At 39.7% G+C, this 16,757-nt stretch overlaps 1 protein-coding gene across 1 annotated transcript in view; it reads left to right on the top strand.

The window, feature by feature from the left end:
• Positions 1–16,757, top strand: part of cntnap5a (contactin associated protein family member 5a) — a 253,581-nt gene that overhangs the window by 92,658 nt on the left and 144,166 nt on the right. Inside the window, exons 4-6 of the mRNA XM_041807623.1 lie at positions 3,039–3,186; positions 11,390–11,593; positions 13,956–14,140. Of these exons, the coding sequence (XP_041663557.1) occupies positions 3,039–3,186; positions 11,390–11,593; positions 13,956–14,140 (537 nt within the window). The remainder of the gene's footprint in view (positions 1–3,038; positions 3,187–11,389; positions 11,594–13,955; positions 14,141–16,757) is intronic.

The raw sequence follows: 16,757 nt of genomic DNA, 5'->3' as shown, positions 1-16,757 counted from the left end.
CTGTAAGCTGTTTAAAGTAGGGCATCTGGTAATCACTGTCATTTATAAGCTTACACTGTCATTACTAACAGGAAAGAAAACATACAGTCAGGCAACAACTTTCAGCCACTTCTGGTAGCTAGAAAGTGTCTACATTTCGCTGGCTAAATTAAGCAGTTGAATTTTTTCAATCCTGCATCGTGGAATCTGTTTATCTGGCTTGTTGACTAGTTACTTGTTGTTAGAGGCCCTTCTAGGCACAGGAGCTTTAAATTAGTGTAGGATACCTGCTTTAGATGCTAGCATTGGGTATTTGTTTAACTGCTGTCCTGCTCCTTTACAAACTAAGATGATACAGATTGAATAAAAGGTGTTTTTGTGCTTTAAGCAGTGCTTTATAAAGTGTAATTTGCCAGTTGAGGCAGGCTGAAAGTTTGAAAGTGGTGTAGGCTAAAGCTAATAATAGGGCTCAACAGCAGGTTCTGGAGGTGAAATAGTCAGACTAAACACATGTAACTTACTGAGTGTGCTCCAGTAAAACACAAAGCTCAAAGATATCAACCTCTTTTTGAGATTTCAGCCAAAAATACTACAATGCCCACAATCCTAGTGTCACATTGATGTCTCTGATTGGTGGGTTCTCTGATAACCTTGGAATGTCTACAATACCAGTGAACACAGATTGTCACCCGTTGATGGCAAAATATGCCGCCACAGTATGAAGCAATATAAGGGCTATGCAAACTATGATATTTTATAATATTATCATTTAAAATGTAAACACTTACATAAAGATTAGTGTAGAAAAAGGTACATGCATGGTTTTAAAGCTTGAAAAATTACCATAACGGGCTGCATGGCGGCGCCGGGGTTAGCGCTGTTGCCTCACAGCAAGAAGGTCCCTGGTTCGCTTCCCGGTCAGGGCCTTTCTGTGCAGAATTTGCATGTCCTCCCCGTGCATGGGTGGGTTCTCTCCGGGTACTCCGGCTTCCTCCCACCACCCAAAACATGAAGGCAATGAGTGGAGTCTGTGAAAAAAATTTGTCTTAGTTGTTCATCACTTTGAATGATGTCCCAGTTTTTAGTAATTATCCTTTTAATTTGATCTGCTTCTGTGCTGTAAGTGGTGACAAATACCATTCTGTCTTTCGTTTGTTTGTGGGCATTTCTCTCTAATAAGGTCTGTCTGTCCAGGTGTTTGGCTCTTGTGAATGCTTACAGCTTCCAGGCTTCTGTTTGTTTGACTTCCTGATGACGGCTTGATGCCGAAACGAGTTGAAGTGTACTTTTAAGGTCTACACATGACCATGCCGTGAGAATAAAGGCATTTTAATGCTTTAAGAGAGTGCCTTGGAGTTTTCTTCCTGTTATCAACTTTATGAATCCTTTTTCCAAAGAGTACCTCAAACAAACTTTTATTGAGCCCTAGAAGCACTCCTTCCTATGGTTTTTTTGATGCTCATTAGGTTAATTGGTGACTCTAAATTGGCTGTAGGTGTGAATGTGAGTGCGTTGTGTGTTGTTTGTCTCTATATGTCAGCCCTGCGATTGACTGGCAACCAGTCCAGGGTGTACCCTGCCTCTCTCCCAATAACAGCTAGGATTGGCTCCAGCCCCCCGTGACCCCAAATGTGATAAGCAGTATAGAAAATGGATGGATGAAATGAATAAAATAACCTATACTACAATGGACTTTGGGATGTATAGTTCCTTTAGCCTGTTAAAATGTGTACGCAGCCTTGTTCCTTTGCCTTTTATTCTGTTTTCTAGTGCCGTTTTTGCACCAAATCAAATGTTTTATATTTTTGAGTATTCAGGCCAGTTATCTTGGGTCATGCATTTAAAGAGTTGTAATAAGGATTTTGCCAAATGTATACGGAGGATTAAGATGGCAAATTTTACTTCAGGAACCAAAGAGTGGGTGGGCACTGTTGAGCTTTGTAAATGTTGTCTGATAAGAACCTGAAAAGACAATCAACAGGAAATTAAAAAAAAAAAAAAAAAAAAAAAAAAAAACAAGTCAGATGATCAATTACTTGCTGCCAGACAACAGCTAATATGACTGTAGCCCTCTTGCCATTACTAGGTGCTGTGACTGTTAGCTAGACCTCGGCTAACAGGTAATGTAACAGTGTAGGAGCAATGACACAAGAGCATATATTATATATTTTCTTCATTTTTTTGTGCTAGCTAACTTAGTGTTGAACAAGAAATGCCAGGAATGATGTTATTAAAATATCTGAATAAAATTAAACAATAGAAATAGAAGAAATTCTGTGAAAAATTAGGCTATTTATAAAGATTCTGACCAAATGAATAGGTTGACCAGTTAGCCACGGTCAGACATCAGTTAATATTAACGTCTAGGTAAGGGTGACCATACTTCCCAATTTACTGGGGACAATCCCATTTGCAGGCTCTGATTCCTGCATTCCAACTAAAATCCATAAGGTTAGAAGAAGGTTTATTATTTTTGACACAAATGCTGAATTGTATAAGAAATTTGAATAACAAGTAGTATAACCCTAACAACTTGTCCACTCCTTGCTAATATAAGCCAGAAAGTGGTTTATGTAGCTGACAAGAGAACACATTAGCATGCAGTCATTTACAAAAAAGCCTTTAGCTTGGAAGTGAAATGTTTAGTGATTTACTGGAAAAATGCAATTTCTCATTTTAAAGTTGTTAAATACCACCAATAACAATTGAGTCAAAAGTAGCTGAACGTACTACACTTGCTTTATAGCTTTTCAAATTGTCACTCGTAAGTGGAAGGATAAATTTGGTGAGTAGGAAATAAAAATCTATCTGGAAATATTCAATAAATGCTCACATGTTGAGCCTTTATTGAATTATTAAGGCAAGCAGTGTGATTTGGGTTGGCCCCAGACAGAATATATATTTATTTATTTTAAATTGGCTTTCAGAATTCTTAAATTTGGGGCTTCCTGTTCAGCATTTAAACCCCCGGCATAGAGTTCAATATTTCAACGTTATCTTACCTTAATTCAGATGGAGTGAATTCTAACCAGTTTTTTTGTTCTTCTTTGGACTTGCAGAGATTTGTGGGAAATGTGAATTCAGAAGCCGTTGTCCAGAACAAGCTCTCCCACCCGGTGAGGACGCGTTTCCTGCGTTTCGTCCCTCTGGACTGGAACCCCAGCGGCTGGATGGGTCTACGACTGGAGGTGTATGGCTGCTCCTACAGTGAGTAATTTACACACATGGCAGATCTAAAAGCACTCAGTCTACCCATCAAAGTTCAATAAATGCGCCGCCTGGAAGGATTTCTTCATTTATACATCAGGCTTCGCAGCTCCACTCTTGATGGAGAGTAATGAGGACTGTTCACTTGGTTTTAACACGCTGTTTGAAACTCTCTCAGACAGGGAAATGAGGAATAAAAAACTCTAAAGAACAGAGTGTGAAACAGAAAGGCACAGTAATTTCCTTCATGTGTAACGCCCTCAGAATGAAACATAGTGTTTAACCCTTTACCTCAGATAAAAATGCTGCAACATCTGATGACAATGTGGTTTCTTAGCTGCTAGTGAAAATTCACTTGAGTTTCTTTCAGTGAAACAGACAGTGATTTAGAAACTGGAGAGTTGTACCATTTTATCATCCATTACCGATCCCAGCTCCTTTGTTCTACCGCTAGATCCGAAGTGTCCTTGACTTTGTATTGTCTCTTAAATGAAGCTTAACATGGAAGTGGTTGAAACACTGATTGGACCTTAAAGAACCCTCTCAAGGCATAGTTTCTTATCTTGATATAAATGTACTTTTTTTTACACAAATTAAATAAGTTTAATGGAAACTGGAAACAGCAGCTCCGTCTCCCTTTTTTGCATTTCTGTGGATCCAAATAATATCCCTGCTCATCGCTAATCAAATTAAAATCAAATCAAGATGTTTATTGTGATGCGACGTGTACCAGTCATGTAGTGAGTTTAACAGCTGGTAGGTCGCTTGAAACCTTTGCCTAAATTCTGGGACACCATGTTTAAAACAGGCTATCTGTTTGATTAGTAGCATAAAATACAGCAAAAATGGATCAACGTTGAATATTTAATTTTTTGAGATTGAAATAAATTAAGGAAATTAAATTATGAAAGACAAGGACTTAAAAAAACAGAACCTATTGACAAAAGTGTGTATCTGCTCAGTGTACCATACAGCACAACTATGTCTAGGCATTTCTGACTAAAGAACTTACCCACTAAACAGACAAATTACAAGCAGGTCTTGCCCAATCAAGATGGATTCTCTGTGACAATCCAGCTCAGAACATCCTCCCAAGAAGTTCAGTTCAAAGTTGGATCTGCCTGTGGAGTTGCATTCTGTCAGGATTTAGAGAATAGATAACATGTGCTTTTGTAAAAATAGTCTTAAATAAATTTGCTTTTTAATTCAATATGACGATCCTTGATGACCGAGAAGAATGCTATATGATAATAGATGATGTGATCACATGGCCAGGGCCATTTAGGTCATAATCCTGTCAATTTTCATTGGTAAACATTGGAACAAGCCTGTTTGTTTATCCTACCATACTTTCTTAATTATATCCTGATCGCATACTTGGAAATGCTACTTTATGAAAAATGTGCTAATTAATTGCAAAAATATTGAAATATAAAACTTTTCTTTGTGTCATAAGTTAGCTCATTATCTCAGGAAAACATCTTCTACTTCTGAGTGTGGGTTTCATCACTGAGTCATTGCTCTCTGGATGCAGTAAAAATGACACAGAAGAAATGAAATGGGCCTATTCATAAAGAGAAACTCACACTGCAAACTCGAAGTGGTGAAGCAAACACAAGATGTGCAAAACAAGCAGGGAAAATAGTCCATGTACAGGAGCCTGGATGTGACAATCCCTGGAGAAAATGTGGAAATTGCTGTTTTTCTGGAGCATCAGCCCCCAAGGACATGATGCCAAGACACAGTGTGTGGGTTTACGTAGAAAACGTCTGTTTGCTGCCTTTTAAAAGAAAGCAGTCATTAAGTACTAATCTTTAAAAAACATCATACAGTATCTGTGAAGTATGAGGGCAGTGATATGCAAACACAAACTGAGCATTTGTGATTGCAGAGCCCATGATTTAAAGACATGCTGTTCACACTGGTATCATTTATACCCTGAACAGTCCTCAATAAAAAAGCACGTAATGGGGGATTCACTGACACGCCTCTCCCACACATCGCCAGGCAGCACTAACTAGATGAGGTGGTGAATTAATGCACTGTGAAACACACACAGAGAATCTCCCACAGTGATCAGTTTTATGATGCTCGGCCACCACACAGCAGTGGAGTGTGTTAATGTTGGATAAGCACGTATTAAACCAAAACAGCCTCATATACTCCTGGCTACAGCATCGCTTAGAAAAACATTTGGATGAATGTGAACCAGCATGTATTTATAGTGCTGGGATATTATGATATCACTGATAAATGAGTTCTATGACCTTAGAGGGCTTTAAAGTTTCTGTAACTCCCACTGTTTTTATGAGCTGGGTCTTCTTGTGGACCAAGTAGAAGAAACAAAACACTTCTTTCTAATACTTTTTTTAAAACATAGTAGATGTGTTCCAAATTGCATGCTTCTGTCCTAAATACTCTATTCTTTGAGTGCACAAGGGTGCAAAATGCATCTATGCACATCATTACATGCAGTTAACTACTGGGACCATCAAAACCATTGAAGAATTGTGTGGAAGAATGCACACTTTACACCCCCAAAGAACACCATATTAGCCATGCCTGTGAAGTTTGTTGCTGACAAAACACTCCAGTATTGGATTTTTGCATGTCTAAAAACTCCTCTGTTTCAGCCCTGCTCAGAACGAGCTGTTTCTGTGGCAGTTGCTTTAAATGTTAATAAACTGTCTGACTCCACGCCTGACTACACCCCTCTCAGGAAATGGATGTGGCCCTCCTGATCCTGAGAGGAGGATCTGATTCTTGGGGGGAATGTGAAAAGGCCAGAAGCACATATTTTTGCTAGAAAAGCCTAAAAAGTGTATTTTGCATAATATGTGACCTTTAAGGTTGCTTTCACACTAGGAACCCAATCCTAGATTTGAGTGCACTTGAACCTGTTCGTTTTGGTCAGTGTGAATGAGATGTGAATGCATCTGAACCCCAGTACAGGACAAAGAGTTACGACCTTGCAGTAAAAGCAAACATCTTTCTCCAGCGCAACAGTTTGTACACATTTATCTCAATAAAACATGGAAATGATTATAATCAAGTCCACAACTGGTCTCTTACGAGTCACCTTATGGGTGACCACAAGTTGGAGTCAACAAGATGAGTTGCAGAGGCATCAACATCTCCTGTCACCTCAAAGACCATCATATCCACATAGCACAAGCCCATTTAATCAGCATTTAGATGTGTAAATACCAAGAGGGATGTTGTGGCATCTTAAAATTAATTAAAAAACCATGGCAGCAGAATGGACTACTTTACTGGCTTATAGCGTAAACAGTCATCATTCAGGTCATGACCTGAGTGATCACTGTCATAGCTGTCAAATTTCAATTAGAACTGCTTAACATCTGTTTGCAATAAGCCATTATGAAGAAGAAGAGGGAGAAAAAAGAGGCAGTTGATCTGTTATCATTTCCAGTAAGTGATTTAAGACACTGCTACCTTGTCATTTATCAGGAGTGTGTCGTTGGGAAGTGATTTAGCAGTTGCAATCTTGAATTTCTGAGCCAAAAGTGTCTGTTTTAGGACAGCAGGTTAGAAAAGGCTTGAGATGTCTCTGCCTTGGACGCTTGCTAGTTTACAGTTTGCATTAGTTCGTGCAAGACTTATACTTTGGTTGAATGCATCATTGACCATTTTTCACAAATACAATTCTGACATGCAGCTCAAATGTAGGGCTGTAGTCAACCAAAGAAAATCTTGGTCGACCGAAATTACACCCACCCACCAACTGATGGATTGATCTTGCAGGTTAAAAAAAAAAAAAAAAACTCAGTTTAATTAGTAACAGGCTCCTCATTGCATCCTCTGGTCTTCTAGATGACCTTAAAAATCCACATAACAAGATTGATTATTTTTATCCTATTTTAGTGTACAAAAGCAACGGCTGACTCAGCATGAACCTACCTTTAATTATATAATTTCCGAGATCACGGCATGATAACTTTTTTGGCATCATAGCCTACAGACTATCCTCAGACAATTGTTTGTGTTAACTTACAACAATAACTATTAACAGGATCACTTGTTCCAGCCACGCTGTGTCATTATGAGCATTTATGAGACTGCAGGCAGCATTTATTTACTGAGGTGAAGGGAGAAAAGTCAGCTGGTCAGGACTTAATGACAAAGAGACATCGTCTTTTCTCTCTTTGCTCTCTGTCTGCCTGTACCAGACACTAACACTAACGTGACCATTTTAGTCTGATGATAAATGCACAATATTACCCGGTATTTACTGACCAGTGAATAAAAGAGGTCATGTGAGTTGGGACTCTGACGGAGGATACGGCAGAGACACTCAGCAGTGCCACTTCAGTAGCCTACAAAACGCCTCCATCTTTGTGTTGGGTTTAAGACCTGTTGGTTCCAAGTTATTTACAGCCTAACTGCTGTGAAAAAAGTCAGAATAGAATGTATTTTGCATCACTTTTCTGCCTGTATTGCCCAGCATTGCTCCTCTCTCTCCTGTTCTGTCAGTCAGCTTCACGCTCCACTGTTTCGTCCTTGCACGCACGTGACCAACCAACCAACTAGAATCTTGGCCAGATGAGAGCATACCGATCAACAGTCCGACCAGTCAAATGAAAGTTCTCAGCCCCACTCAGATGCTCTTTTAAAACTGTAAAAGAGTCTCCTGCTACTAGCTTCACTTAATGTCCACAGCCTCCCCGCCAGAACTTTCCACCACCTCTCTGATGGACATAAACATGAGAAGTTACAGGTTAGCATCTCGTGGGAACAGCGTGGTATGGCGGTATTTTGGACTAAAAAAATGAAAATAAAATTGCATGTAGGCTGCTGAGGGTTCTACTCACATATACTCACATGAAGTGATGAGTCACACATCCAGCATGGAATTAATCTGCAAAGAGGAACAAAGGCTGGAGGAGCTATCTGCTAACTTTAGCCACACTCTACTCAGCATACCAGCCTCACATTATATACCCACTGACAAAATGGCCTTGTGTTGAGTTTGACAGTTTCTTTGAGATTTTTTCCACTTAAGACTAGTAATTTAACATAATTTAAATGTTCATCCAGCTGAATAGGAAAGTAGTTGCCTGTGAAACTCAATAACCCAAATCATCCCTTGCTTTTTAGTATATTTCACTATGAATGGAAACATTATTTTCAAAAATGTGTTGTACTAAAAGGAGTCAAAACAAAGAAATGAAACAATAAATGTGTTCAGGAAAATGTTTTCTTTGAAGATAAGCCAAATAAGAAGTCACCTCTGGCCTTTCCTACTCCTTGTTTTTTTTAAACAAGAGGAAGCCTTGATTTGGAAAATGAGGCCGACAAGGAGCTGCAGAAAAACGTCTCAAGTGCCTACTGAGGCTGGCTGCTAAAGCACCCATGTAAAAATAATCTTTATTTCAGCAGATAAACACGTTTGCAGCCAGGCTCAAAAATCTAAATTTGTTTCCAAAATTAAGTGTATTGGCATGACTGTAGGGGGTGAATAATTTGGCATAAGGCTTCTGCTTTGACTTTTTTTTCAAGCAGGAAAGTTTAAGAAATGTAAAAATGTGCATTCTGGGGGCCAGGATATATCAGCTGTTTATCAGGAGGCTTCAGGCCTGCCCCAGCTCTATAACTTTGCTTTGACTTTTGCTAAACTGATTGAAATTTGGTTGCTATAATATTAACAAAATGGAGATCGTAAAAACTAATTTTGTTGTTATTTACATCAAATTTGAGAACAAAATGATGATGTGAAGTATGCAGGTCAATTACCAGGTTATAATGCCTTGGATAAATAGTGATTGTTTTGTTGATAAAGGTGAGGATGGGTGGCTTCATGAATTTAGGAAACTTTAAGTGTTCATAGTGCCTATAAAAATTATTCACCCCCTTGGATGTTTCACCATTTTATCTTACTCTTTAATGTCAAAGTGAAATAGATTTCTTCAAAAATAATGACAGTTAAATGAAATATGTAGTGTGAAATAAATGACTGTTTACATATTCATCCGCTTCAAGTCAGTTTTTAGTAGAGTCACCTTTGACTGTGATCACAGCACTGAGTCTGTGTGGATAGGTCTCAGTCAGACTCGCACATCTGGACACTACAATTTTACTCCATTCTTCTTTGCTAAACTGCTCAAGCTCTGTCGGGTTGCACAGGGATCAGGCATGAACAGCCCTTTTCAAGTCCAGCCACAAATTCTCTATTGGATTGAGGTCTGGTCTTTGACCCGGCCACTCCAGAGCATTCACCTTGTTGTCTTTTTGATAATTTCTGTGTAGCTTTTGCTGTATGCTTTACTTCATTGTCTTGCTGGAAAATAAATCTTCTCCTAAGCCACAGTTCTCTTGCTGACTGAATAATATTGTCCTTCAGGTTTTTCCTATTTTTTGTGGCATTCATTTTACCCTCTACCTTTGCAAGCCTTCCAGGGCCAGCAGATGAGAAGCATCCCCACAGCATGACACTGCCACCACCTTGCTTCACGGTGGAGATGGTGTGTTTGGGGTGATGTGGAGTGGGGTGAATTATGTCAGTTGCTTTAAAGTGGGCGAATATTAATGCCATAACTTGCATATTGTTATTTAATTGATGATACTTTGTAGAAATTTGTTGACATTAAAGAGATTTGTTTGTTTATTTTTTTGTAAAAAAAAAAATATATATATATTTTTATAGGGACTATCTTTCTACTGTAAAGGAGCCACATGCATCTTGAATCTAGCAGGGTTACAGCATCCACAGTCTGTTGTAGAGACTCAGGCATGTTACATTGTTATGCAGCTCATTGTGCTTCATGTCTCACTGTAATCTGAGTGTCACTCAAAGGCAGGATTATAAAGAGGTGATACTGATAGGGACCCCATCCTATTAACTGATCTCCAATATATTCTCAAAGACCTCCTGAAATCACGTGCATGTGAATGTAAACATGAAACAGGAAGCATGTGATAGAGGCTAGTCGCTGGTCTGAGTGATATGAGAGGAGCAGAGGCTTTCACAACCTCATGAATCAGTCTGATACTCCTCATGCTCTTGCTCACTTTTCTGTAAAACAGCTAGTCTCCCAGAGGTGTTACAGTGTGACAGTGTGCTCAAATGCAGCTTTGCAACAATGACAGCAATAACAGCTTTGTTCATGACTCACTGTAATGGCTGATTCACTGGTGGAACCCATGTGTCAGCCGTTTCAGACGGTTAATTATGGTTTCTATCCTTTGATACTGCTGAACTGAGTGGATCACTACTGTTAGTTAAATTTGATTGAATTGGAATGAACATTTATTGCTGCCACTGGCTGTGCTATCTTTTAATTATGTATTGACCCTCAAAGTATCAATAGTACACGTGCTTCTTTTCAATTCACCAATGTAGAAAAAGAACAATGAGCAAAATATGAATCCTGCTTTATACCACTATTAGTCTCGATAAGAAGCTACAGTTCTGTAACCTGGCACGCCAGATGGATTCATTTCACACATCCATCTGGGAAAGCTTCAATAGGAAACATTTGAGAAAAGGCAGAGGCTTTGAAAAAACTCGGAATGTAACTGGGTGAACGTTCTGTCCGTCACATCTCTATGGGCCAATCAGAGCAACAAAACACGTGACGTAGCCGCTATCAAGCTGCACGTGCGCAGCTACTGAGGAATAACGCGAAACATGGCAACTATAGACATGTAAGTACTCGACTTTTGTCGTTTTTGAAAAGAAAACAACTCACTGCTGTTCTTTGTTCTTCTTTTAACGGAGAAATGTTGCCAAGTTCTGATAAAACTGGTGCTTTAGCAGCATTCACGCCAATCTCTTCCTCCATAACTGCACCAGTTCTTGCTGCTGCTTATTTACATCATGACTCTGCTGCGCCTGAAAGTACTGCCCCTAGTTGCTGATTGGTCCTGTCACTTTCTAACCGAGCCCAAACGGTTCAGATGGGAGCTTTGCAAGATGGATTCGCAAGTGATAAACAAGGAAACGGACGTATCCATCTGCTTTGCAAGGTTAACAGTTCTGTATATCATTTTTCACAATTACTGTGAATCCACTTTGGAAATAAGTATGTACCGTACTCTGTTGGAAGTTATTATTTTTAGCAGGTCATCTCCAAGTTTGAATGTCATTGCAGCGCAATATTTTAATCACATAAAGAGCATATGTCGTTTTCAGTAGAAAAGCAATATGCTTTACTAATACACAGTTCTCCTGGTTGTCTTTCAGAGTCTTATGTAGCAGACTTTGATGGCAGAAGCTCATTGCTGTATCGGTTCAACCAGAAGTCCATGTCGACAGTGAAGGACGTGATCTCTCTGCGCTTTAAGAGTCATCAGGCTGAAGGTGTTCTTCTTCATGGAGAGGGCCAAAGAGGAGACTACATCACCCTTGAGCTTCATCGAGGGCGACTGGACCTCTACCTCAACCTAGGTGAACTACACTCCCTCCATCTCTCTGTGGAATATCAGTGTTGCATTTATACAGTATTCACGTTTGTATTTAGTGTTAGTTATTTCATGGTAATTTACTGATGGAACGGGACAAAAGTATTTGGCCATACCTGTTTAATTACTGAATTCAGTTGTTTCAGTCAGACCCGTTGCCTGTTTTTGTGTATAAAATCATCACCTAACCCTGCAGTTTCTATTTGCAAACAAGTTTGATACTGAATGAGTTGTTCTGAAGAGACCAGTTACCTCAAGTGTGGTAGGTCATGGATGCCACCTTTGCAATAAAATGGTTTGTGAAATTTTATCCTTGCTGGATATTCCACAGTCAGCTGTAAGTGATGTTAATCAAAAGTGGAAGAATTTAGGAACAAACAAAAGCAACTCGACCACAAAGCTTAAGACCACATAAAATCACAGAGGGGTTGAAAAACTGCTAAGGCGCAACTGCCAACACTCTGCTGATTCCATAGCTAAAGAGTCATGAAGTTCCACTGGCATTAATTAAAGCACAATAACTGTGTTGCGGGAGCTTTATGAACGGGTTTCCATGGCCAAGCAGCTGCAGTAAGCCTCAAGTCACCAAGTTTAATGCCAAGCATCAAATGGAGTGGTGTAAAGCACACCAACGCTGGACTGCGGAGCAGTGGAAACATGTTCTATGGAGTAACAAATCGCGCTTTTCTATGCCAGATGCCGGATGCCGGGAAACCGTCACATGCCTGATTGCAGTGAGCTAACTGTGAAGTATAATGGTATATCCAGTGGAGGCCAATCTTAATGCTTCAGCATACCAAGACATTTTGGACAATGCTATGTTCCCAACTGTGTGGCAGCATTTTGAGGAAGGTCCTTTTCTATTCCAAGACTGTGCCCCAATACACATAGCAGGGACTATAAACACAAGGTTTTATAAGTTTGCTGTGGAAGAACTTGACTGGCCTGCACAAACTCTGACTCAACCCCATTGAGCACCTTTGGGATCAACTGTAACAGAGATTGTGAGCCAGGCCCTCTCTTATATCATCAATGTCTGATCTTGTAAATTTTCTACAGAATGAATGGGCACAAATTCTCACAGGAACACTCCAAAATCTTGTTAAAATCTTCCAAGAACAGTGGATGCTGTTATAGCTGCAAATAGGGGGCCAACTCCATGTTAAAGTACATACATTTGAATACAGTGCCATTATGGTCCCTGTTGGTATAATGGTCAGGTGTCCAAATGCTTTTTTCAACATAATTTATTCAAGATGGGGTTGATAAAAATCCTTGAATGATATAAATTTGGGGCATGTTTGACTATTTGATTCACAGCAAAATAAGAATAGTCAGTGTTGTCAGTGTTACCCTTTTTACTCATTTTGTTGGTTTTGTGTAAATGCAAAGTGGGGCTTAAATATCTTTTAAGCATATCCATCAAAACTTATTAAGTATGGCTCTTAATGCATCTAAGGTGGAAGCATGTATGCATGAACCATTTTATAGTTTCTTCTCAGACCTCATTTAATGCAAAAGCAAGCTTCTTTGACTCATAGTGGACTTAAAACAAGTGCGTCATGAGCAAAAACATGTCTCTAAACAGTTGTGTCTGACAGATTTATACCTTCTATTCAAAGCATTTGGAAAGGGAAGGACTTTTCAACAGCTTCCTGGATGGTGACAGGAAGTACATTTTTTTATGTCACATTCAACAGGAAAAATTGAGGCAGTGGCCATGCGCAGCTACGATAGAAACCTGAGCTTAGCAGACAAGGGCTGTTAGATAAAACTCATGCAGAGGCCAGTTGGGAATATAAAAACATGTTTTCCGCCAAGTTAAGCTTTGAGTGTGGTTGTGGCTCTGTGCTCTTGTTTTAATACATCAATGTGGCTCAGTTCTGAATGAACTGCCACTAAACTATAGCTTCATCTGAGCTAATTGCTCCGCCTTATTTCCCTTGAATGACGCTGATTGGTCATGTCTGATCTCAGATAGGGCACACTCATTTAAGATTAGTGCTTTGCAAGATGGATTTGCCTGATGACAGACATGGAATTTGGCTTATCCATCGACTTTGCAAGGTTATTTTTTAGAGGCAAGCAGGGAAACTAAAGAAACAAGGCAAAGAATTAAGTGCTTAAAGGAATGGCTGAATAATATATAACATAAATGATGTCTTAGACCTTACTACCTTCCTTTTTATATGTTTCTATTTGTTAAAGATTAACTAGGTGAGTGGATAGGGTATTTTCCTGTCTGTGTGTTTCAGAATCCTTTTTTCTACCTTTATACATCTGCAGCTTCACCCTGGCCAATCTAAGCGGCTTACTCTCCGCCGTCTGTTTTCTTTGTATTCCTGCAGACGACAACAGGCTGAGGTTCAGCAGCAGTCGTGTGGCTGTCACTGTGGGCAGTCTGCTGGACGACCAGCACTGGCACTCTGTCCACATCGAGCGCTTTAACAAGCAGGTTAACCTCACAGTGGACGCCCACACGCAGCACTTCCAAACCAAAGGAGACGGACACTCGCTGGAGGTGGACTATGAGGTGAGTGCATGAGATGATTAAATTACAGAAATCGGAGGTGAGATAGTGAGAAGAACTTTGTAAATGTGTGTTTTCCTCTGTGGATTTATCCAGAGAGGGCTAGACAACACTATCATTAATTACACAGCCAGGAGCAGAGGAGTTAGTAATAGGCTCTGGAGCACTTTGGTAAACACAGTGTAGTGTAAGTAAGCCGTGGGGAAGGGGCTTGTTTTTAAATGATGTCTCCATAATGAATGATAGGAATGAAAAAACAGGAAAAGTGTCAGAGATGAGCTATTTCTGTCGTCTCAAAAGAATTTCTGACTGTCAGGAGAGCTGTCAACCTTTGCATGGTGTTTAACTCTAAACTGTGAGCTGTGGAGCTGTGGCATTTCACTCTAAAGGCATCATATATGACAATTCTGCATTTTTAAAGAAAATAGACCCTCTTAAGGTTATATATCAAGTTTAAATGTGGGCACAGTTTCAATTCACTTCCACCATTTAAACCACTGGAAGATCTAATCAACACAGCAGTCACAAATCATGAGTCAAGAGGGTTAAAAAGGGTCGCTAAAATCCAAATCTAGTTAAAGGTTTGATCCAAAAGCATCACATCCATTAGGAACCCCTTAATCAGAATTTACAAACTAAGTTTATTTAAAAGAGACATTGCAGTTAGACCTCAGATGGAACAAATCATAAAAACTAAATAAAAGCACCAAACATGTTAAGTAATTGTTAGGGAAGACCTTGTTTTCTAGAGATCTCAAGATACAGCACATTCAGAAAGTACTCAGACCTCCTTCTCTTTTTTCAGTTTTTTTATGTTGCAAACTGATGCTACAGTTGTTTCAGTTCTTTTTCCCCATTAATCTACACTCAGTAACCCATCATGACAGTGAAAACAGAATTTAGAAATTTTTGCAAATTCATTAGAAAAACACCTGAAATGTCACATTGGCATAAGTATTCCGACAGATTTCTCTTGATCTTTGCTGAGATGTTTCTCCAACATGGTTGGTGTCCACCTGTGGTAAATTAAATTGATTGGACATGATTTGGAAAGGCACACACTTATAGAAGGCCTCACAGCTGACAATGTATATCAGAGCAAAAACCACGCCATGATGTCAAAAGAACTGCCTGAGACAGGATTGTTGCAAGGCACAGATATGGGGAAGGCTACAAAAAATTTCTGCTGGAGTGAAGGATCTAAAGAGCACAGTGGCCTCCATAGTTCTCAAAAGGAAGCGGTTTGGAACAACCATGCAGGACTGTTCCAAGAGCGAGTCAACAGGTCAAACCAATCAGTCGGGGCAGAAGGGCCTTAATAAAAGAGATGACCAAGAACCTGATGGTCACTCTGACTGAGCTTCAGAGATCCTGTGTGGAGATTGGACAAAGTTCACTCACTGCAGCCCTTCACCGATCTGGGCTTTATGGCAGAGTGGTGAGACAGAAGTCTCTCCGCAGTGTAAAACAGGCCTCCACAACCGACTTTTGGATGTAATTATGCCCAACTCTTCACCTTAATAATAAAAACAGGTGGGTTTAAAAAAATTAAAAAAATTATAACCCTTTAAACGAGTGGGAATAAAGGAATAAACCGAACTGGCTGTAAGGGCTGTTTTCTATTCACTGTAAAAAAAAAAAAAAAAATGGCATTTTAATGTGAGGAGCCTCAAGTGGACACTGTAGGAACTGCATCTTTTGACACTTTGTGTAATTTTCAACTGTGGAGTTCTCTGCTCTGTTTAAAGACAGGACTTTACCACAAGCTATCACAGAGGACTTGCAGCGTGAACCTTTTTAACAGCTTTTCTCCCTTATTGTGTAAAATCCGTCCATGAGACAGAGATCAGTGTGTTGTTTAGTTAATACAAATCATGGGGCACAGTTTTTTTTTTTAAATAGATTGGGTGGGTGGAGCTGAGGAGTGTGTCTCTACTCATTATCTTTTATTATTATTTTGACTGAGAACCCACTGGTGTCAGAATTTATATGCTGTGCATTTAAAAACCCGAACATGTCACGGCAGGCCTCTTTAGCTTTAGAGTTTTCCCCATAGTTCGTTCTTACATGGCTCTCAAGAATTACTCAGAGTTTAAAGAATACTGTTTATTTAAGCTTTCCTGAAATATAATTGTAAGTTTCTTTAGCTGTAGTCTTTCTGCATTTAAATCATTTTGGTAGCCCTTTCTAAAGGTCAGACCCTTAAACTTTTGCCATTTAAAGTCCAGTTTGAATCTGCAAAGTGGCAGTCTGTGTAGCTCTTAGATGGACTAAATGCACAAGGACACTCTGAACATTATGCCAGCATGTGATTCACAATAATGTTATTCCAAGACGGGGATTAATCTGCAGCCGTTCCCGCCTCCACTCTTCCGGGAAGGCTTTCAAAAAGATTTTGGAACCTGGCTGCAGGGATTTTCTCCCTTCCTGCCTCGGCAGCATCAGTGAGGTCCAACACTGATGCTGGGCGATAAGTTTTGGCCCGCAGTCAGGGTTCCAGTTCATCCTGGTGGTGTTTGATACTGCTGAGGTCAGGGCTCTGCTCAGCCCAGCCAAACACAAAAATAGGAAACACATTTCTCTCAGGACCACTTATTTAGCAAAAAGAGGTCTTTCCCCA

This window comes from Cheilinus undulatus, linkage group 15 (genome assembly GCF_018320785.1).
Source record: "Cheilinus undulatus linkage group 15, ASM1832078v1, whole genome shotgun sequence".
NCBI lineage: Eukaryota > Metazoa > Chordata > Actinopteri > Labriformes > Labridae > Cheilinus > Cheilinus undulatus.
The sequence above is the reverse complement of the archived record's forward strand: the minus strand, read 5'-3'. Positions and strand labels throughout refer to the sequence as shown.